The sequence below is a fragment of the Trichoderma evansii genome (genome assembly GCF_050947405.1).
Source record: "Trichoderma evansii strain SZMC 28006 chromosome Unknown GGI43scaffold_2, whole genome shotgun sequence".
Taxonomy (NCBI): domain Eukaryota; kingdom Fungi; phylum Ascomycota; class Sordariomycetes; order Hypocreales; family Hypocreaceae; genus Trichoderma; species Trichoderma evansii.
This window is the reverse complement of record NW_028145204.1, coordinates 345,860-361,684: the sequence shown is the minus strand read 5'-3', so window position 1 is coordinate 361,684 and position 15,825 is coordinate 345,860. Positions and strand designations below refer to the sequence as shown.

Below are 15,825 nucleotides of genomic sequence, written 5' to 3'. Positions count from 1 at the left end.
AGACCCGCCGCCGTCGTTGTGATGCAACAATGACAGCCATCCCGAGGAGAATGGGCATTGTGGACAAAGTAAATCCCCAGCTTTGCCTTGGACAAAGGGAAGGGAAACTGCTGAAGAAAGGGGAGCAGCACTTCGAGGGATGGGGATATTCTAGCGACTCCTTCGAGAGGTACTGTAGAAGATCGGTGAGACGCCCGCGTGTCATCCATCCATAAGGTTGCAGCTACAGAAAGTTCCATGTCGCAGGTGCATTAGCAGCGAGCATTTATAAGGAGTAATATCGCGTACCCCGTATATACCGCCTCCGCGCCTTGATGGCCCCATAACTTGTACAGTATTCAGCAGTGATGGCCGGGCTCATCATATCAACTGGACCTACCTGCTGGATTAGTACATATTCGACAAATGCAGACTTTTCGCGATAATAACAACTGGGCCCACATGAACACAGTGGGAATAAACGGAACCGTCATTGTGATGTGCAATCATGTTGGTCCCCCGTAGCTCTGAAAATCAGGTTTGGCCTCATACCAGCGAGCAGCTGATGGCGAGACAATCCGCCAGAGGAACGAGAATCACATCTAGAACATTGAAGCTGAAATGCGGCATCGCAGCCTAACCCAGCAAAGTGGTATTGGCAACTGCCATACTCGCGCGCGTCCCTGGAAGCTCAGTGCCAAGCTTTCTCCTAGCGCACCTCGTATCGTGGCCCCCAGGCTCACCTGCTGCCAACGGGAACGTGGAGAAGAGGCTACCGCTTCAACGGCATTGCACAAGGCATCGTGAGAACATAACGAGCCTCTTGGCGTCTCGCTCCCCCGCGATCCTTCTAGCTCTCGACCCCGCCACTGGCACGAGGCTGATAAGAAGCCAAAACAAACGACTTGCAAACAATAAATTGATTGTGCTTCAAAGATTAATATCTCGTCCAAGCCGCGACCCCTGGAGGACGTCGAGGCGAGACTCCAAGTGTGGCAGTCGTCACAGCACCAAAGGCTATGAATGAGCTGTTGTTTGCAGAAAACTACATGTAACGTTCGTCAATTTGTAGAAACACTGTGTAAAGGACGAAGCCAGAGAAAAACGGGGGGTGGCCCTTTTTTTTATTTTTGGTTCTCTTGCCTCCTTCTATTTGAGTCAGGTCACCCTTTTTTTTGAATACTATTCACACTGAGTGTTGATACTAAGCTATACTAATCACGATAGATTTGCCTGCCATTTCGCGGCTGCAGCTTATTATGACCCATCTGGTCTAAAATTACACGCTGAATTCACCTCAACCTCTCATGCCGCAAGTACATGCCCAGTACGACGCGTTCCGTACTTGTACACGGCTAGGGCTGTGGCGATGCAGAAAGGCTGCACTTTATTGGCACCCCCGTTACTCCATAGATGATCTTTTTTCCCTTATCTCTGGTGCCTCCGCCTCCATCAAACGTGGGTGGATTGATTCGCCAGGGGGTTTGAATGATGCTAGCAGTAGTGGCCCCCTCCCCTGTAGCACTCCCTCTGCCTCGAGCCGGGGCCTGCAAAAACCCCCTGAAGCAACCCGACTGGGCAGAGCAGACTGCCGCCGTACTTGTACTAGAGTGGCACCGGTGGATGTGGCCCATGCCCTGTACTGGTACTTGTGGGCAGCACTTCTGGCGCTCGTTGCATATTATTACTGCCACGCTCAGCATTGTACGCGCGCAGGAATATACTGGAGGCCAATTTCCAGGAGAAGAGACGCGATTTTAATTGCCTCGATGCGCCGGGCTGTGTCTCCGTCTGGCATTTCTCTAGCCTCCTAGACTCCTATTTGACCTCGCCTTCCCTCATTTGAGAGACCTCTTCGCTTTTCCTCTCTTTTTTTCTCTTCTTTGAGCACACCACCACCACCTTTGGTACAACTCGTATTTTGCTTTTTTCCTTCGTTTCCTCTAATCGTCTCTGCAACCCGCAAGCGCCCAGCAACCTAATTCTTACTTGGCTGCTTGCGCGAGACTTTTCTTCTTCCGGGCGGTCCCTGTTTTATTTTTTTCGTTATACGAACAGCACCCTCGCTTTATTGCATACGGGACACCCCTCACACTCTTTTTTCTCACTCTCAACCCACCCCTTGTCGGCTTTTCTTGAGGCTACGTACTTCGTACCCTGCCCTGCTAAAAAAGGACGCCTGTCAGTCCGTCCACTCGTTCTCTTGCGCGTCTCCCCTAAATCCAGAGACAAAACCTCTGTGCGAGCAACCGCCGCCTTCACCTTCTTCAACCCTTTACACGCCTGCAACTCTCTCTGCGAATTGCATCAGCGCCGCCATCATGTCTGGAGAAGAAAAGATTAGAGTGTCGGGCGACATCACTCGCGCCGACAGCTCTCCTGTCCTGCCCACCGTCAACCCCCAGGCTGACAAGCCCGCGCCTGCAAAGGCTGCTTTGCACCCCGTCTTCTATGTTGTGTGAGTTTGCCATTGAGAGAGAGAAAATACCGAGAAAGAAGATCGGCGAGGAGATGATGGACGCAGTTTTGCTAATGCGCAGCGCAGCACATGGATTGGCTTCAGTTCTTCCGTTATCCTGTTCAACAAGTGGCTCCTGGACACTCTCAACTTCCGTATGTGCTTCCCCCTCTACGCTCTTCTCCCGCCAATTCAGAATGTGCGCTGACGCTTTTTGGCTCCAGGCTATCCCGTTATCCTCACGACTTACCACCTTACCTTTGCCACCGTCGTTACGCAGATTCTGGCCCGCTGGACGACTCTTCTCGATGGCCGAAAGACTGTTAAGATGACCGGCCGCGTCTACCTGCGAGCCGTCGTCCCCATTGGTGTCTTCTTCAGCTTGAGTTTGATCTGCGGCAACCTGACCTACCTCTACCTCTCCGTTGCCTTTATTCAGATGCTCAAGGCCACCACCCCCGTCGCCGTCTTGATTTCCGGCTGGGCTCTCGGTGTGTCTTCGCCAAACCTGAAGCAGTTCCTCAACGTCTCCGCTATTGTCGTCGGTGTCATCATTGCGTCGATGGGCGAAATCCACTTCGTCGTTATTGGTGTCATGTACCAGATTGCTGGTGTCATCTTCGAGGCTCTCCGACTTACCATGGTCCAGAGACTCTTGAGCTCTGCCGACTTCAAGATGGACCCTCTGGTTTCTCTGTACTACTTCGCCCCCATCTGCGCTGTCATGAACGGTGTGGTTGCTCTGATCTGGGAGTTCCCCAAGGTCTCCATGGCTGAGGTTTACAATGTCGGCTTCTTCACCTTCTTCCTCAACGGTCTTTGCGCCTTCATGCTGAACGTCTCCGTCGTTTTCTTGGTCAGTTGCCTCCTCCAAACCAGCTTCCCTACCTGCAATTTCAAATCGGCTAACTTTATATACAGATTGGCAAGACTTCCGCCGTTGTCCTCACCCTTTGCGGTGTTCTCAAGGATATTATGCTTGTTGTCGCCTCCATGATGATCTGGGGCACTCAGGTTACTCCTCTCCAGTTCTTTGGCTACTCCATCGCTCTCGGTGGCATGGTCTACTACAAGCTCGGCTTCGAGGCTCTCAAGGGCTATGCTGGTGAGGCTGGCCGCCAGTGGGCTGAGTTTGGTGCTCGCAAGCCAATCCTCCGCAAGCTGTCCATCATTGTGATGGCTGTCTTCCTCATCTTCTGCCTCTTTGGCGGTCTGGCTCCTACTTATGCCCCCGAGTACGACCCCCACAAGCTGGCCTCTGAAGTTACCAACCACTTCAAGGGCAATGCTGCCGCCGCGGCCGCCGCTCAGGAGGCTTCTTAAACGTCATGAATGAAATCATGGCTCTTTTAAGAGCCAAACTGTAAAACGAAGTACGATTGCGTCAACGGCGTTGTTTGGTTGGAAGGACAGTCAATCTAACGGTCAATCTTCTTTTTCTTGTGAGCGACGGGGCCATGATTAAGGCTCCGGCGCGTTCTTTCATTCTCACCAAAAATTCCGGCAAGCCAGAAAAGGTGCCCCTCTAATTTGGAGATAAAGAGGGGCTTGCGTCATCCTTGGTTGTTTGAGACCTGTTTTTTTTTATTGGTGTATAATTATAGAGCGTCGAAGCAGCACTCCCGGTCGATGCTGCTCGAACAAGTTTGTATCGCGCCTAGGTCTAATTAGATGTACTTTAGATGGCGTGAAACACGAGTTCATAGAAATGTAGAGATGAAATCACTACAAAGCGTTTTTAATATGTTTTTGTTTAAAAAAATTATTAAAAAAATAACCAAGACTCATATCATGCACAGCACATAAGTGTTTGTAATTTTTTTTATTCCCCCCCTTGGCACAAATAGAATTAGTAGCAAATGAGGTGCAGAGAAAATCAATTGGTGTAGCTACAAAAAGCCAAACGGTCTATCTCAAGGCTTCGGTTTTATTTTCCTTCCCCTCTTTCGTGCCATTCATGAACCAGCGCCGGGTCAGGGACACTGGAAGAGTAGTGTAATCGTGTTTCCCTTTCAGATCAATGTCGCTTTCGAGTCCCACGTCACTGGCAACGAGAACATTCACGTATTAAAGAAAACATGTGAATAATTTGATAATGAACATCATATTTGAGCCCATAAACCGGGGTTCCTTAAAAGTACCAATCGATGCTCTTTACATCCCGCCAACTCCCAAACCGTGATGGAGAAAACGATTTTTAATTTAGAATCCTAAAGAGGCAAGTAGTTAGCGTCTTGATATCTTTTGTTTCCAATTTTCTCAGGGGGTAGATATCCAGGATAATAAACATACTCAGAGGGGTGAAGAACCATCGGTTCTTGCCGCTGGTGTATCGCTCCTCCAGAACCTTCTTGACAGTCTTCTTGGCGTCCTCGCGCTGGCTGACCTCCTTGAAGGTGTCTGCGGAGATGGTGCCCTTGATGCCCTCGAGCTCAAGGGTGTATCGGGTGGGCATCAGGTGGTTGTAGTTGATGACCTTGATGAAGGGCTTGACCTTGCTGCGCTTCTCCTGTCGGGTCTTGGACATGCGACGGGTGATCTTTGAGGGGTAGCGCTCGATACCGGCAACGATGGCGTGGCCGAAGGGGTGAGGCTTGTTGCCGTTGTCGACGGGCTGGATGATGACGACCTGAAGAAAAAGATACAATGTCAGCACTTCCAGTCCATTTTTTACTTTCTTGTAGTAGGTATTGTAAAACGTGAAGCCGCAATCAGAGCGAAAATTCCAACAGCACTCGCGTCCAAAAATCAATCCTGCCCTTCTCTTCCTGTGTATGTCCTCCTCTTCCCATCGAATGGTTTCCTCCTGGGGCAGAAAAAAATTATGCGACGTCGAGTGCAAATTTGAGAATTGATGCTGGGCGACTTGGGAATTGTTCGTTTTTGAATTCGTACCTTCTTGCCGGCATATCGGCCTCGGGTGATGATGGCGACTCGGCCGACCTTGAGGAACTTCATTTTGTCCTGCCTGTGGGTGGTCGGTATGTGCTGGAAGGGTAAGGGATTTCGTCGTCAATAGAACCGTGATCGGGAATTTGGTGCAAAATTTGGGGTTTGTGGGCTGTCGATTTGGGGCAAGCGACTCGCAGGTGCTATATCACGTGGTGATTGCGCTTGCTTATCAGAGGTGGGTCTGTGCGTGCATCTCTCTTGCTGAATCACCAATCTTAGTAGAGCGATATACTAGTAGCCCTCACCAGCTTGAGTAGGAGCTTTGAGCAAGATAGGAACCAAATCGACCTTGTGACAATGCCTGCGCCGACATATATCATTTCTCGGGTCGCTGATCCTATTTTTGCGGTCTTTATTGGATTGTCGGCTGCTGCGACTAGGATTAACCGTGAGGAAAAGGCCAAGGGAAAGACAACGAATGAGACGATAGAGGCTGGACTACGGTATGACATTTAAAATTGCAAATTGAAATACTTCACGTTTGCTGAATCATATTTTCATAGACGCGTTGGGCTCTCTAAAAAATAGTTTTTTCTTCTTCTTGAATCTCAAGGCCTTGGCCCAGGAACGCCACTATCCTATGCTCTTTAAATACACAAACGCCAAATTATGGGTCACTACAACCATGCGATGACCCAACTCATAACTACCCGTCTTTCTTCTGGAATATACAAAAAGGGAAATGACATGTACCAGGCTCGTTAGGGGTTTAAAAAAAAAAAAAACATTTTACATCTCAAATGAGGGGCCATACTCCTTCTTCATCGCTTCTCGAACCATTTGCCCACAGAGTTTTGCGGTTGGGTTGACACTGACGGCCAGAGCTTTCGCAATCTGATTTCCATATCTGCCGCCGAGAGCCAAGTCTCGTGAAGCAGCCTCTTCAAATTCCAGACGAGACCAAGAGGCTTCTGGACGGCTCTCATCAATGTCAAGCTGGCGGTCTGACAAGAACTTGGCTGTTCTTAGGTAGATGGCTGCTCGTTGCGTGTGTGCCATGGACAATGTTCGGGCTGCCTGCGCAGACATGGGGGTGGTTGGCAATGGTGGCGTGAGCAGCCGGATGGCAGTTTCCATATCCTCCAATGTCTCCATGGCTGCCTTTCTCTTCTCGGCTTGTTCTGGCTGAGGGATCAATGGTAAAGGCAGGGTCGATGTATAGTTCAGCAGCATGGCGTCTCCATACAGCCGCCGCATGATTTGGGCGCGGTTATTTCTTGCGCTAGCGTATAGAGGATAATCTGAAATGAGATTGCCAAAATCTGACACGCAATTCTTGTAGCTCTCAATAACCTTGTCCGTGTCCTCTTCGCTCTGGAAGCTAATGAGCTGCGTCTCGATGGCTTGGAGGGTGCGGATGATGGTGCGTTCCCTCTCCATCACTCTCTCATAGACGCTGTGGTCGATGATCTGGGGGTCGCGAGGAAGCGCAGAGTCGATGACGATGCCCGTGCCCGGATTGGACTCGGGGTCCTTAATCTTCTCGAGCACATTGATGTCGTGCCGGCTCAATGATACTGTCGTCATTTTGGCTGTGGTAATTTACGTCGACGCTTCAAGTTTCGAAGAATAAATATCAATTTTTCTTGCGAAATTATACGACTGGAGATTTGAAGTGGTTTGAAGAAAGTTGTTTCAAGGATGGAAAAGAAACAAACATCAAGTGGCGGTTCCAATTCATATGAAAACCCCGGATGGTCTACGATTGAAACATTACCTACAGTAGCCGTGTCAAGTGACTCGCCGCTCGACAAAACGTTTACTACAACCAACACTTCGGCAGCTAGCGGAGCTTTGATAGTAAGCGGAATATTTTACTCCTTATCTCATACAAGATCGATCGGCTTGCGACTCTCCAGACTCGCGTGTGAGAGCGCCCGCATGCTGTCATCCGAATGCGTCGGTGGCGGGCGGAAGCAAAGCCGGGCTCAGGGCGGGGCGGCCATTGTCGGTTCCCCTCGGTTTCCACCGCCGGCGCGGCCTCATTCCGCACGGCTTCTGACTCCCGGCGCTACGGCGTTTGAGACCGTTCGCAGCAAGGAGATTCAAAGTCGCATCGATGATCGTGGCAAGGCCCCGCAGAGGAAACGAGGCGTCGTTGGCAACGACCAGTAAGAGAGCTGGTTTTATTATAGCTGGTCGTCTAACAGGCCTCGTGCATTTGCGCTCCGAGCTGGCCGGGGGATAAATCCATTGCCCTATTACGCAGCGTGTGTTTTGGTAACCAGCATAAGCCGCCTCGAAACTCTCAATCAACTTGGGCCGTTAGAATCCGATGGCAGAGTTGACAGCCAGTGGGGATGCTCTGAATGATGTTTTACAGGATTCATAAGCCCGTGCTGCCCACCAGGGGCTATATATATATACCATTCGAGCTTCCAAGCCACTGAGCAAATCTAAATCTAGATACTACTACCAATACACCATCTTACACCTTTTAAAGACCTTGAGTTTGGTCATTACATCTTGCTTTAACAGGCACATATACAACCCGGTTTCCCCAGAGATCCACCCCCCTATACCTTCTGAGTGGCAATGTCCCCGTCTGCTATCAGCAACTCCCCAGAGCAGCAACCTGCAACCAACGGTACCAATCCCGACCACTTCGCTATCCAGCCCCCCGCCGACTTCACCGGCTACGATCATGTAACCTGGTGGGTTGGCAACGCCAAGCAGGCGGCTTCATATTACACCACTCTCTTCGGATTCGAGACCACTGCCTACAAGGGTCTCGAGACTGGCAGCCGATACTTTTCGTCATATGTTGTTACCAACAATGGCGTTCGCTTCGTCTTCACCTCGCCTCTGCGATCGGAGGCTCACCTCCCTGAGGATGAGCCCATCTCCGACTCGGACAGGGCGCTCCTGAAGGCCATGCATGCTCACCTTGAGAGGCACGGTGATGCCGTCAAGGACGTTGCCTTTGAGGTTGACAACGTTGCTGGCGTATACGAAAAGGCTGTGGCCGAAGGCGCTGTCGCCGTCCAAGGCCCAACCACCACCAAAGATGAGAACGGCTCCGTCACCACGGCCGTCATCTGCACATATGGTGATACTACACACTCTCTCATCAACCGCCGAGGCTACACTGGGCCTTTCCTCCCTGGCTTCCGCGCTGGTAAAAAGCGCACTTCTTCCGTGGAGCTACCCAACGTTCCCCTTGTCCGCATCGACCACTGCGTCGGCAACCAGGGTTGGAACGAGATGGTCTCTGCCTGTGCCTTTTACGAGCAGTGCCTCTCCTTCCACCGCTTCTGGTCTGTGGATGACTCCCAGATCTGCACCGAGTTCTCTGCTCTGAGCTCCATCGTTATGGCTTCGCCCAACAACCTGGTCAAGATGCCCATCAACGAGCCCGCCCCTGGCAAGAAGATGTCCCAAATCGAGGAGTACGTCATCTTCAACTCCGGCCCTGGTGTCCAGCACATGGCCCTCCTCACCTCGGACATCATCACCTCCGTCTCGGCCCTGCGCGCGCGCGGCGCCGATTTCATCAACGTGCCCTCCACATACTATGATACTATTCGCCAGCGCCTCAAGACGGAGAAGCGCAGCTGGCAGCTCAAGGAGGACCTGGACACGATCCAGCGCCTCAACATCCTCATCGACTACGATGAGGGCGGCTATCTGCTGCAAATCTTCACCAAGCCCCTCATGGACCGTCCTACGGTCTTCATTGAGATTATTCAGAGAAACAACTTTGAGGGCTTTGGCGCTGGTAACTTCAAGAGCTTGTTCGAGGCCATTGAGCGCGAGCAAGCCGAGCGAGGAAACTTGTAATTGTATATAATGATTTAACTTTAGCGTGATTCATTTAGGAGTTTGATAAAAACTTTGGGGCATTTCTATATAAATGCAATAAGAGCTTTAAGAAGAGCTTTTGGGATTGGTAGTTTAGGAGCATAGTAACTACGATTGCGAATCATGCTGAAATGGAAATAAAAAAAATATATTAAATTCATTTCAAAAAATAATTATGCTTCTTAAAAATATTGTTTTGATATTGTGATTTTTTTCTTCTTCCTTGTCCAACTATGATAATAAAGACCATCCAACTTTTGTAGACGGCAAAAAAAAGGTATCTCCCTTTTATAATAGGGCACCAACCGTTGTACTCCGTACATGCTCTTACCCAGACGCCATAAGTAGCTATAAAAAAGAATAAAAAAGAGGCTGTATCTGTAGTAATATCCAGACCACGTGTAAACAACATCCTCGTAGCACTTTTTGAAGCTGATTTCAACTTAGATCCTCCTCCTGCTCCTCTGAGAGTCTATTCAACTACCCGTCTATAACCATGACTCCACCACCGTTTGTATGCCCATTCCCATTTGCTTCCACTGGCACCGCTGTCCCAGCGCCATCAATACCCGCAGATACAGTTTGTGGCTGGCTCTGGCATCCAGGACAGTTGTGTATCACCATATGAGCAAAGACATCACAGTCAATGCAGAAGTGGTTCCCGCACACTTGACACTTATACCTCCCACTTTCACTTACGCCCTTCGCAGGCGCCTTAGTGGGTGCTTCATCTTTTCCTTTCTCCTTGTTAGGTCTCGGGGGCTCGGGAAAGGGACTCTGGCAGGAGAAACAGGCTGTGGATTGCGATGCTTCGGCCCAGGGTACTTCAACCCAGTTTCTCAAGGGGAAAAGATGGTGATATGATCGAGCAAGATGTGTAGATAGAATCAGTGTCAGTCCGCAGGAGGGGCACTCTGAGGGTAGTCTGCAGACTTTGACACTGCATCGAGTGCAGAAGTATCCCTCTCGGCAAGGCTTGCTGTGGCAGGCACAGTAGCTGGTGGTCCCTCCGGGAGCAAGTGTCCGCGATGGGAAGCCCATCATTAGGAGACTGGATGTGCTTTGCTCTTTTGTCCGGTTCACGGGGGGTGTAGTTGCCGCTAAGAAGAGCTCTTTGTAGTGTGTTTCGTCCATGGCGACATTGTATTGTGACTCGTCGCCCGCGTTCGTTCTTGAGCAGAGCTCTGCACAAATAGCAACCTGAGCTGATAGTCCGACAACAGATACTCGTATTCGCTCGGCAATGAGGTTGCTAATAGTGTCGTGAATGTCGCCTGGGTCACTCGATAGTAGGGCACCATAGATAATGAGCACTTCTCGTGTGCCGTGTGAGGGAGCATGGCTGTCATCTCAAGTTAGCTCAGCACGTCAAAGCAGCATGATCATTTGTGGCAGCAACTCACAACAACGCTCCGCGACACATCTCCAACGCATTCTGCAAGCTCGGGTTCCCCTGCGGATCTTGACCCTCCAGATCTCGCAGTCGCTCCAGATGCTCAGCGGGATTCCCTCCCATATCGCTTATCCGAACCGCCACTCCATCCCTCATGCCCACAATGGCCAGCTGTGAAATCGGGTTCTGCTCAAAGTACTCCCTCACAAACGCCGCCGCGTAGCTCAGTGTCAGCCTGTGCCGCGTGGGCAGCAGGTCCTTCTCGGCCATGGCAAACGACATATCCAGCACCAGCACCAGATGCCGTATGATACCTCTCTGCAGGGGCGTCGTGTCGCGCAGCAGCCGTCTGCGCCGCTCGGCCTCGTAGCCCGCCAGGTTGAGCATGCCATCGTCTTCCTCGGGGAGGTCCGTCTCCCATGTTCGCTTGGACTGTTCCCATGCTTTCGACTCGTTTCGTTCGCGCTTCTTCTTCGATGACTTTGAGCCTTTGGTTCGGGCTGCACTCGGGTCGCCGTCGGTCACGGTGTGGTCCATGATGTCGTCGTCCGACATGTCAGCGACGTACTCGCCATCGGAGTCGGCCATTGTGAATTGGAGGAAACCAGCAGTTTAAAATAGTCTAGGATGTATGATGAAAGAGAATTTTTATCTTAGAAATGGAGGAAATGAATGGGTGTAATTGGTAAGAAGAATTGGATGGTGGCCTGGCTGGAGAGTTGAAGCAGTGATAATTGATAAGGCTGCCGAAAACATTATCTCAGCCTCGTTAGCGCATCGTACGTAGCTCCCCACTAAACGCCAAATGCATGAGCCTGTCACTTGATTCCAAAGCAGCATCCCACATATTTAGTGCTAAACTCTATTCCATTTTGTAATCCAGAGAAACATGGAATATTTTCAATCTCAATCTAAAACTCTTTATTATTATAGGTGAGTATCACTCACTTCACCTGGGGTATACTATAAAGTCTTATCTAAACCACTGTACAAGCTATCTGGCTATGAAGCCCATAGCATGCATCCACCTAGAAACCAGAAACTCATATTTTTCCTCCCACAAACTTTCTCCAACTCACAACATGTCCTGAAACAAAGACACACCAGTACGCAAAACATTGTTATCGAAGAAACTTCAAACACCTCGCTAGATGAGGATAAGAGACACCAACAAAATCAACTTCGGCTCTAACATAATGCGACTGGCCATCCTACCATCTCTCCCCCTCAGACCAAAAGAAGCAAGGAAAAAGAGAAATCCATCACAACTACTATACTCTAGCAGTTTCATATGTGGTGCGTGAGCGCGTCGTTCGACTCATCGTAAACTCGTCGAGGAAAAAAGCGTATATATGTTGAGAAGTAGAAAAAACAAAAGAGAAAATGAAACCATCAATGCGACCGCCTATAAACGCCAAGTTTTAGGAAACCCAAAATGTTGCAAGATTATCTCAGTTGTAAGGCTGAGTATTGTACGATTGAGAGGAGTAGCCCTGTGCGTAAGACTGGCCGGCATATGACTGGCCGGCATATCCTGCACTGGCAGTATAGCCCGGGGCTGTGTACGATTCTGTTGCAGGCATAGGCCAGTCGTCCTCGGTGATGCTTGACCAGAAGACAAAAATCATGCCGACGGCCAGAAGCGTGAAAAGCGTTTCAAAGAGGGCTCCGTCAACCTTGCCGCTGCTCCCATCGCAGATGTACTTGCTGATGACATAGTTGAAAATTTGACCAATGGCGAAAAGTAGAGCTGCTCCGGTCAAATAAATCATCGGGCGGAGCTCTCCCAGGACTCGAAGCACAAGGATAGTCTCGAGAACATAGAAGGCAACGAGGAATATCAGCGGGATAAGCTGGTATAACACGTAGAGGGCGATGTTACGGTTCGGGAGCTGGTAGCTACTGTCCCAAAATCCAGTCCAGCTGAAACCTGTATCGAGGGCAATATAACCAGTGCCAATGAAGAGTGCGCCAGAGGAAATCGCCAACAGAGCCAGAGACAATGGGGTTCCGTCGTCCAGCAACTGGTATCCAACAACAGCGTTCAACATGAGAACCCAAGTAGTTGCGATAATGGCACCAATGTGGATGCCGCTAAAAGCCTAGATTAAGAAAGCGTTAATAAATGGTGAACCACATCATGGCAACTGGAGGAATGGGCCAAAGTCAAATTCGGGGGAGATAGGCAGACGTACTAATCGCACGGTATTGTTGAGGGGGAATTCGCCAACGGAGAAAATCTCGCATATGCTAATAAGAATATAGCCGATGAGGAACAGCTGAATCTCACTATTGTATCGTGTTAGCTGTGGTATCCGAAAGCTCTGTGTATGGTAATACATACCGACGACCCACGGCAGCTTTCTTCTTGTCCGCCTTGAGAATCAAGAACGTTGCCATGACAATACCAAGGCCACACAGGATGATTGATCCAATGTTACCCAGGTGTCGGCCGCCGCTCAGCGAGATTCCTCTGAGCTCACATCCTCCCCATGGACCTGTTTGGTTGTGGAATTTTTGAGATAAAAGCTATATAGTAGTTAGTTTCGAAGATCATTTGCCGTTTGTGCTTGTCATTGTCTCCTCTTTCTTCCAATAACTTACATTGCAGACCGGCAAAGTCGAGTCTTTGCAAAAGTCCTATTTTCAAAAATCAGTCAGTTAAGCTCGTTGCACAGCACCACGGGAGGTGAGGCGGAATGGGATGTGGTTTGGACGACGGCGTACATTAAAGTTTCCAAAAGCCGTGGACCCCATTGTGACTGCGGATGCTTAGCAGTTTGATCAGCACGCGATCAGCATCCAGCGATGCAATCACAATTGGGGCGGCAGAATTGACGAGAATGGCGATGGGAGTGAAGGTCGACCGTCAGAATGCAGCAAGTCGGTGTCTGGTTGCAGGAGGCGCTAAAAGCAGCTGCAGAAGCTGGTCGAGTGCGTGTTAGGGCGGAGATGCAGAAGAGGCACAGGCCCTGGCTCTTTTCGTTTCTTGAATTTCGTCTTGTTCGTTTCCTTCGCTACTAGGGTCCGTCCCAGTCGGATCGAAGCGTGGAGGAATACGCGAGGCAGCGAAATCGGCTGTCGACGTGTTTGCGCTGGCCCGGTGCTGTGGTTGCGACAGCAATGTGGTGAAATTGCTCGACAAGTACTCGTGGCCCAAGGGGGGAATAAAGTTGTCGTCGGCGGTGTAATATGCGCGATGTCGTGGCTCGACTATAAACTGCGTTTCAATGCGTCGCCCCTTGGCCGTCTATACCTTGATCAGACACTCCAATCTGATCAGAGACGAGGCCTTCTCGCTTCCTGGTGGATTATTCTGGCTGCAGTGGAGGAGGAGAGTGGGAGAAGAGGACGCCGTGGGCAGTTCTAGGCGTTGCCGTAGGCAAGGGAGACTCCAATGGCGGAAAAATGGGGGTGTTCGAGGCACCTGCAGCGCTGGGGGCGCTTGACGATACTTGGGCCGATGCTGCGGAGTAACCAGTACCGCGGAGAAGCGCTGTCTATACACGCAATGCACAGGTACCTTTGACACGGCATGGCCTAAACAGCAGAAACAGTTGCAACGCTGTGAGGGCCTACAAGGGACCTTTTGGGTCGCCAAGGCTCTGCTCATAACAGCCTGTATTGCGAGTGGTTGGGCCGCGCTGCTAAACGAGCCACCATTGTCTTCCCCTAAAGCCCCGTCAAGCCCCCGGGGCCTAGCACTGGCCTAGCGCTCTAGCGCACCTGGCGGCTGCCCTTTAGGCCAGGTCCTGGCGTTGCTGGGCCCAACTTGGCAGCTAAAGCAGGAACGGGCTCGCTGAGTGGACGGGGTGGGGCCTCGGGTGATCCCACGCTAGAGCTGTGCGTCGCGTGATTGGTGGCTGGGCTGCCTTTGACAGGGAACCTCCCTGTTTGGGAAAGCTGACGATGACTGAGACAAATAGAACAAACCCGTTGCTGCGACATCACCTTTGCTCGTATACCCTGGCTAGTCTCATGTCTTTTTCTAGCAACTGGTATGGAATACAGTAGCAGTACGATGACACAAAATTTTTCCATTTAATTACCTAGTAGTACGGATGCAGCACTAACATTGCAATGCCCAGTAGCCAGTATCATGTTGAAGACTACTGCTAGTACCTAGCTGAAGAAAAATTTGCCACAGGAATGCAGTAAGCACCTTAGGATGCGCTATAGAGTTCTATAATTGTTGCTACTACTCGTATACGTGCATCTGCTAACGAAGCGGCTTCGCATGGCTGATGCTACCTGTAGCGCAGCCAATCGATACGGCCCTCAGACATCCCCAGTAGCAGATCGGTTAGCTACGTGGCGCCGCATATCAGCGTGTGGCTCGTAAAAGGCTCAAAGGTCCAACAGCTGCATTGCTTTAGGTAGCTGCGACGCATTGTGTGCATCTTGCAGATGATCCTCATGCAAACTGACCTTTCTTTTTGTTTTCTTCGTATCCTTCTTTCATGCTTCTCTTCTTTTTCGTTTCTTTTTATCTCACATGAAGCATTCTCCATATTTAAAAATAAAATCAGGTCACTCTAGCGAACCAATGGAAACTTTGGAGCATCCTCGCTCATTCTTTATAGTACTCCCCCGTGGTCAGATTCTACATAAAAGAATCCCGGTCATCTTTCAAATCCGAGGCCTAAAGCACAGGGCATGTTCATGCGCATCGCATCACGGCATCCACTGCAGCTCCAGGCTAGCACTAACATGCATTGAACGTAGCTCGTCATCCGGAGCTGCACCATAAATGGCGGCTCTGCAGAGATTCTATATATCTAAAAATGGCAACCTATCTGAATCACAGCCTGCGCATGTGATGTGTGCTCTGTTCTCGTATAAGCACTTTATATTTAAATTGAGCGAGGCAGCATCGTCTGCGCTGCATACACGGATATACCAGGAATCAAATATTATAACAGCCGCCTACCAACATGCAAAGGCGCCCTCCGATACGCTGCGCAAGTAAAAGTGCCCTTAAACTCCACCCTATGAGAAGCAGCCAAGAGGTTTATTAGTGTGAGTCTTGTGTTACGGTTAAATTACTTCAAAATATGAGCGGGTCTCTCCCGTCCGACAAGGAAGAAGGCTGGCGGCCTTGATTTTTTAAAATTGCGCTCTCGCTTCCGTGTCACTCGCGCTTGATCGATGACCGGCACTACGATCATCGGAACAATCACCTAGTTTGTTTTACGCGTTTCCAACAACCGCTGCCAGCACGCGAAATATTGACATGCAAGCT

The 15,825-nt window shown here is 50.2% G+C and overlaps 7 protein-coding genes across 7 annotated transcripts; 3 read left to right on the top strand and 4 right to left on the bottom strand.

The window, feature by feature from the left end:
* Positions 1-2,047: 2,047 nt before the first annotated feature.
* Positions 2,048-4,201, top strand: GGI43DRAFT_139740 (triose-phosphate transporter family-domain-containing protein). The gene is made up of 4 exons (XM_083199281.1): positions 2,048-2,437; positions 2,525-2,592; positions 2,662-3,293; positions 3,359-4,201. The coding sequence occupies exons 1-4, from the start codon at positions 2,301-2,303 to the stop codon at positions 3,758-3,760; spliced, it is 1,239 nt and encodes a 412-aa protein (XP_083064669.1). The 5' UTR covers positions 2,048-2,300; the 3' UTR covers positions 3,761-4,201.
* Positions 4,202-4,634: 433 nt separating this feature from the next.
* GGI43DRAFT_420244 (60S ribosomal protein eL27) lies at positions 4,635-5,395 on the bottom strand (the record flags this gene model as incomplete). The annotated part of the gene is made up of 2 exons (XM_083207786.1): positions 4,635-5,066; positions 5,333-5,395. 2 exons carry the CDS (start codon positions 5,393-5,395, stop codon positions 4,635-4,637), a joined length of 495 nt encoding a protein of 164 aa, XP_083064668.1.
* A 204-nt stretch (positions 5,396-5,599) lies between these two features.
* Positions 5,600-6,071, top strand: GGI43DRAFT_139792 (uncharacterized protein). The gene is made up of 2 exons (XM_083199284.1): positions 5,600-5,832; positions 5,918-6,071. The coding sequence occupies exons 1-2, from the start codon at positions 5,687-5,689 to the stop codon at positions 6,021-6,023; spliced, it is 252 nt and encodes an 83-aa protein (XP_083064667.1). The 5' UTR covers positions 5,600-5,686; the 3' UTR covers positions 6,024-6,071.
* GGI43DRAFT_139744 (uncharacterized protein) lies at positions 6,019-7,420 on the bottom strand. Its single transcript, XM_083199282.1, has one exon. The coding sequence runs from the start codon at positions 6,914-6,916 to the stop codon at positions 6,119-6,121; it is 798 nt and encodes a 265-aa protein (XP_083064666.1). The 5' UTR covers positions 6,917-7,420; the 3' UTR covers positions 6,019-6,118.
* GGI43DRAFT_139745 (Glyoxalase/Bleomycin resistance protein/Dihydroxybiphenyl dioxygenase) lies at positions 7,421-9,358 on the top strand. The gene has a single exon (XM_083199283.1). It carries the CDS (start codon positions 7,925-7,927, stop codon positions 9,167-9,169), a length of 1,245 nt encoding a protein of 414 aa, XP_083064665.1. The 5' UTR covers positions 7,421-7,924; the 3' UTR covers positions 9,170-9,358.
* An 11-nt stretch (positions 9,359-9,369) lies between these two features.
* Positions 9,370-11,313, bottom strand: GGI43DRAFT_392554 (TFIIH/NER complex subunit SSL1). The gene is made up of 2 exons (XM_083204577.1): positions 10,594-11,313; positions 9,370-10,532 (listed from the first exon to the last, which is right to left on the bottom strand). Exons 1-2 carry the CDS (start codon positions 11,169-11,171, stop codon positions 9,671-9,673), a joined length of 1,440 nt encoding a protein of 479 aa, XP_083064664.1. The 5' UTR covers positions 11,172-11,313; the 3' UTR covers positions 9,370-9,670.
* A 591-nt stretch (positions 11,314-11,904) lies between these two features.
* GGI43DRAFT_139717 (chitin synthase III catalytic subunit) lies at positions 11,905-13,586 on the bottom strand. Its single transcript, XM_083199280.1, has 5 exons — positions 13,311-13,586; positions 13,188-13,223; positions 12,928-13,112; positions 12,779-12,872; positions 11,905-12,685 (listed from the first exon to the last, which is right to left on the bottom strand). The coding sequence occupies exons 1-5, from the start codon at positions 13,338-13,340 to the stop codon at positions 12,035-12,037; spliced, it is 996 nt and encodes a 331-aa protein (XP_083064663.1). The 5' UTR covers positions 13,341-13,586; the 3' UTR covers positions 11,905-12,034.
* Between the last annotated feature and the right edge of the window lie 2,239 nt (positions 13,587-15,825).

Bases quoted from the DNA above. Each gene is read 5' to 3' on its own strand.
- GGI43DRAFT_139745 (XM_083199283.1), top strand. From the start codon at position 7,925: ATGTCCCCGTCTGCTATCAGCAACTCCCCAGAGCAGCAACCTGCAACC.
- GGI43DRAFT_139744 (XM_083199282.1), bottom strand. From the start codon at position 6,916: ATGACGACAGTATCATTGAGCCGGCACGACATCAATGTGCTCGAGAAG.
- GGI43DRAFT_139717 (XM_083199280.1), bottom strand. From the start codon at position 13,340: ATGGGGTCCACGGCTTTTGGAAACTTTAAT. The intron at 13,113-13,187 runs GTAAGTTATTGG...ACTACTATATAG, and splicing joins CGACTTTGCCGGTCTGCAAT to CTTTTATCTCAAAAATTCCA. The intron at 12,873-12,927 runs GTATGTATTACC...ACGATACAATAG, and splicing joins AAAGCTGCCGTGGGTCGTCG to TGAGATTCAGCTGTTCCTCA.
- GGI43DRAFT_139792 (XM_083199284.1), top strand. From the start codon at position 5,687: ATGCCTGCGCCGACATATATCATTTCTCGGGTCGCTGATCCTATTTTT. The intron at 5,833-5,917 runs GTATGACATTTA...TCTAAAAAATAG, and splicing joins ACGATAGAGGCTGGACTACG to TTTTTTCTTCTTCTTGAATC.
- GGI43DRAFT_392554 (XM_083204577.1), bottom strand. From the start codon at position 11,171: ATGGCCGACTCCGATGGCGAGTACGTCGCTGACATGTCGGACGACGAC. The intron at 10,533-10,593 runs GTGAGTTGCTGC...TTGAGATGACAG, and splicing joins ATGTGTCGCGGAGCGTTGTT to CCATGCTCCCTCACACGGCA.
- GGI43DRAFT_139740 (XM_083199281.1), top strand. From the start codon at position 2,301: ATGTCTGGAGAAGAAAAGATTAGAGTGTCGGGCGACATCACTCGCGCC. The intron at 2,438-2,524 runs GTGAGTTTGCCA...TGCGCAGCGCAG, and splicing joins CACCCCGTCTTCTATGTTGT to CACATGGATTGGCTTCAGTT. The intron at 3,294-3,358 runs GTCAGTTGCCTC...CTTTATATACAG, and splicing joins ACGTCTCCGTCGTTTTCTTG to ATTGGCAAGACTTCCGCCGT.